The 3192-nt window shown below is 36.8% G+C and overlaps 1 protein-coding gene across 1 annotated transcript; it reads right to left on the reverse strand.

Moving 5' to 3' along the window:
- Positions 1-310: 310 nt before the first annotated feature.
- On the reverse strand, positions 311-2656 carry LOC113053430 (immunoglobulin superfamily member 2-like). The gene is made up of 3 exons (XM_026218447.1): positions 2541-2656; positions 1102-1470; positions 311-889 (listed from the first exon to the last, which is right to left on the reverse strand). The coding sequence occupies exons 1-3, from the start codon at positions 2608-2610 to the stop codon at positions 393-395; spliced, it is 936 nt and encodes a 311-aa protein (XP_026074232.1). The 5' UTR covers positions 2611-2656; the 3' UTR covers positions 311-392.
- Positions 2657-3192: the final 536 nt, after the last annotated feature.

The raw sequence follows: 3192 nt of genomic DNA on the forward strand, positions 1-3192 counted from the left end.
CGATCATTATTAATTTATTTTTAAAATTACATTTATATCTGAATTTATGTCAACCTATAGACTTTCAATTATCAAAATGTCATGAATTAATATGTATTTGTGTACAAAATGACATATAAACATATCTTCCTAGTATATTTTGCCTGGAAACGCTTCCAACATGCACGCGTGTCACGTGAAAAATAGGCGTCGGTTCTATTTCTAGCATGCACGGGTTTTCCGCGCGTCTCACGCAGGCAGTCTGCAAGATCTAACCTGATAACATGGGAGCAGAATTAAAATCTAATTAATTAGAATTAATAAATCAAATAAAATCTGCCTGACAAATGTCCATAAATGAGGAATGAATGTCCAGGAGAGACTGTCGGTCATATACCATGAGTGTGCATCAATTAGGAAGCCAGGCAAACAACCATACAAATAAACAAGAGAGCAGCAGACGGCCAGCCAAACACACAGGCGCCATCTTGGATCAAGAGTTTAACCTCTACATTGCATGCTGTGGTGTTTTTGTAGGCAATCTGTGTCCAGGAACGGTCTGGGTCTTGGATCCATTCAGTGGCTTTGCAGTAGAACTTCCCCTGGTCGGACTGCTGCACTTGAGGCATCTTCAGTCTATAGGTTGTGTCCTCCACCTTATCCATGCTAATAAGACCAGTATGATAGCGATCCTCAAATCCAGCTCCTGGCTTTACTGTCAGATCTTTGTCCAGAGTAATGATTGGTCTGGGGTTTTCATCCTCTTCACCATGGAGAAACCAGGTGACTGACAGATGAGTGTGTTGAAAAGTCTGGCTGGAGACCTGACACTCAAGCTGAAGAGGATCACCTTCAGACAAGCTCTGAGAGGGAGATCCAGAGTACGATGCCTCCAGGGTGTCCCTAATCACTGTGGATAAAACATTTTCCTTTTAACAACTAGTGGAGGACCAAAATGCATTTTGTTCAATGCAGGTACCAACATATAGACAACTTATAGCCGATCACTTTCTTTTGGGATGAATGGAAATATGAACGGATGTTAATTGATTGATTTATCTTTCAATAATCTCAAAATGGCAAATCTTCTCATTAATCACCAAAACTAAATAAATAGCTTACCATTAAGCTTGGTTTCTGCAGCATAATTTCCCCAATATGAGCCATCTGTGTTTGGGGTCTCACATTTAAAATCACCAGCATCCTCCTCCAGCAAATTTTTGATCCTCAAAAGAACTGAAGAACCTGACAACATTTGAATCTCAATATCTTTTATTCTTACCCTGTCTGCGAATATGCTGTAGGAAAAGTGTGGGTCACTAGTACTGATCATATTTATATCCTCATTTGACTTCTTGACTTTGAATTGAAAATCCTGCTTAGCTGGGCCTTTAAACCCTGTAACATTACAGGATATTGAGATTGGATATCCTTTCACTCTGTACAGAGGACCTTCTTGGATCTGGACCAGACGCTGACTGCTGCACAGATCTGTGTGGAGAGAGGCATTACTTTAATATTACCATACCCTAATATTTTACTTTCATTTGTAATCATTTCCCTGAAAATTAAAAGTTGTACTTATTTACTCGCCCTAATGTTTTTTCAACCAATTATGATTTTCTTAAAAAAAATTTTTTTCCATACAAAAATAGTGAATGGGGCTGAGGATATCAAAGTCCATAAATGTCTTAAGTGCATGACATGTGTAAGTGCAAATACAGTTAAAGCTCATCAGTGAATTTTTTTTCATAGAAAATGTTCTAGTAATGACACATATCTCCAGAACATTTTGAGTGTATTATTACTGCTCTTTATTTTCTGTTGTATTGTATACTGTATTGCGGATGCTTATGATAGAAACAGTAGTTAATGTAACCTCACCTATACCATGTTTGGTATCTATGATACCAAATATTATTTGTAATTTGATGATATAAATGTTATTGCTTATTATATGTTGATACCAACGCAACATATCAGATCTATAAGAATTTTATTCGTTTTGCACACCAACATCCAATCCAGTTAAATATGCAAAATATAATCGAAGACAAAGAGTCATAAACTTTCCCTCCAAAAGTTTAAGGTACCACTGTCTCAATGGCCCCCTAGAGATGTAACCTCCACAGCAGTTAAACAGCTACTACATCAATGACTCAATCATCTTCTGCTGCTTTTCTGCTTCGTCTTCTGGTTGCTGCTCGTGTGGGACACACCAAGACCCTAAACTACATTTGTGTCTTCACTTTCTACCTTGGAGAAAACTCGCCCGAAAGACCACTGAGTCAGAATAACATGTTGGAGTTGGTCACTCTTCAAACCACCATAAGAACATGATCACATTTCTAACCCCATCGAACCTTTAAACCATCAAGAATTTCATCTGAGACTGCATCCGGACACTCAATCAATGGCCAAGGCAATGCAAGTATAATGCATTTAACTAAATGAAACAGAAGCAAAGAAAACACCATACAATGTCCCCAAAACTTATACATCAGAGAAATTAATTAAAGGATTATATTTCAGATTTTTTATTTGATACAATTCAGTCTTACCCCACTGCAGGAGTCCTGTGAGACACAACAATAGTGGCAGGTGCCACAGTCGGCTACAAATGTTTACCATCCTGATCCTGTCACTTTATCTCTCCTCAGTTCAAGTTAATACAGGTTTCAACAAGAGAGCTGAACACTATACTTTTTTTCTGAAGTAAGCAGCTGTCACATCAGAAAAAAAAAAGAGGAAACCACTGTCATGAATATTGGTTTCATGTCTCTTCACCCTTGCTTCAATTTACCTTGAATTTTCATTGTTTATGTGAACAGAACATTGATAGCAACAATGTTTTCTTTTGTTAGTTTTTTTTTTTTAAGCAGCATGTGATTAATATTAACCACTGACTGAAAATATGCAATTTTTTGCTATTTATCTTTGTTCAAAGTATAGTGCATAGCCAAGAGAGGAAAACCAGTCTTTGTAAATTGCTTAAATGTAACTGGAATATTACTTATCTCACATTTATGTTTGGAATAAATACTATGCCTCCAATAATAATAATAATAATAATAATAATAATATATAGACGTAACCTACTCAAATTTTCACCATCCCGGCTATCTGCAGTGGTTTCATCTTCACTTACTTCCCCTAAACTGTTATTATCTTTTGATCTACTGATACATTCTGCTCCACTCTTACATCTTGTTT

Source organism: Carassius auratus, chromosome 34 (assembly GCF_003368295.1).
Source record: "Carassius auratus strain Wakin chromosome 34, ASM336829v1, whole genome shotgun sequence".
NCBI lineage: Eukaryota > Metazoa > Chordata > Actinopteri > Cypriniformes > Cyprinidae > Carassius > Carassius auratus.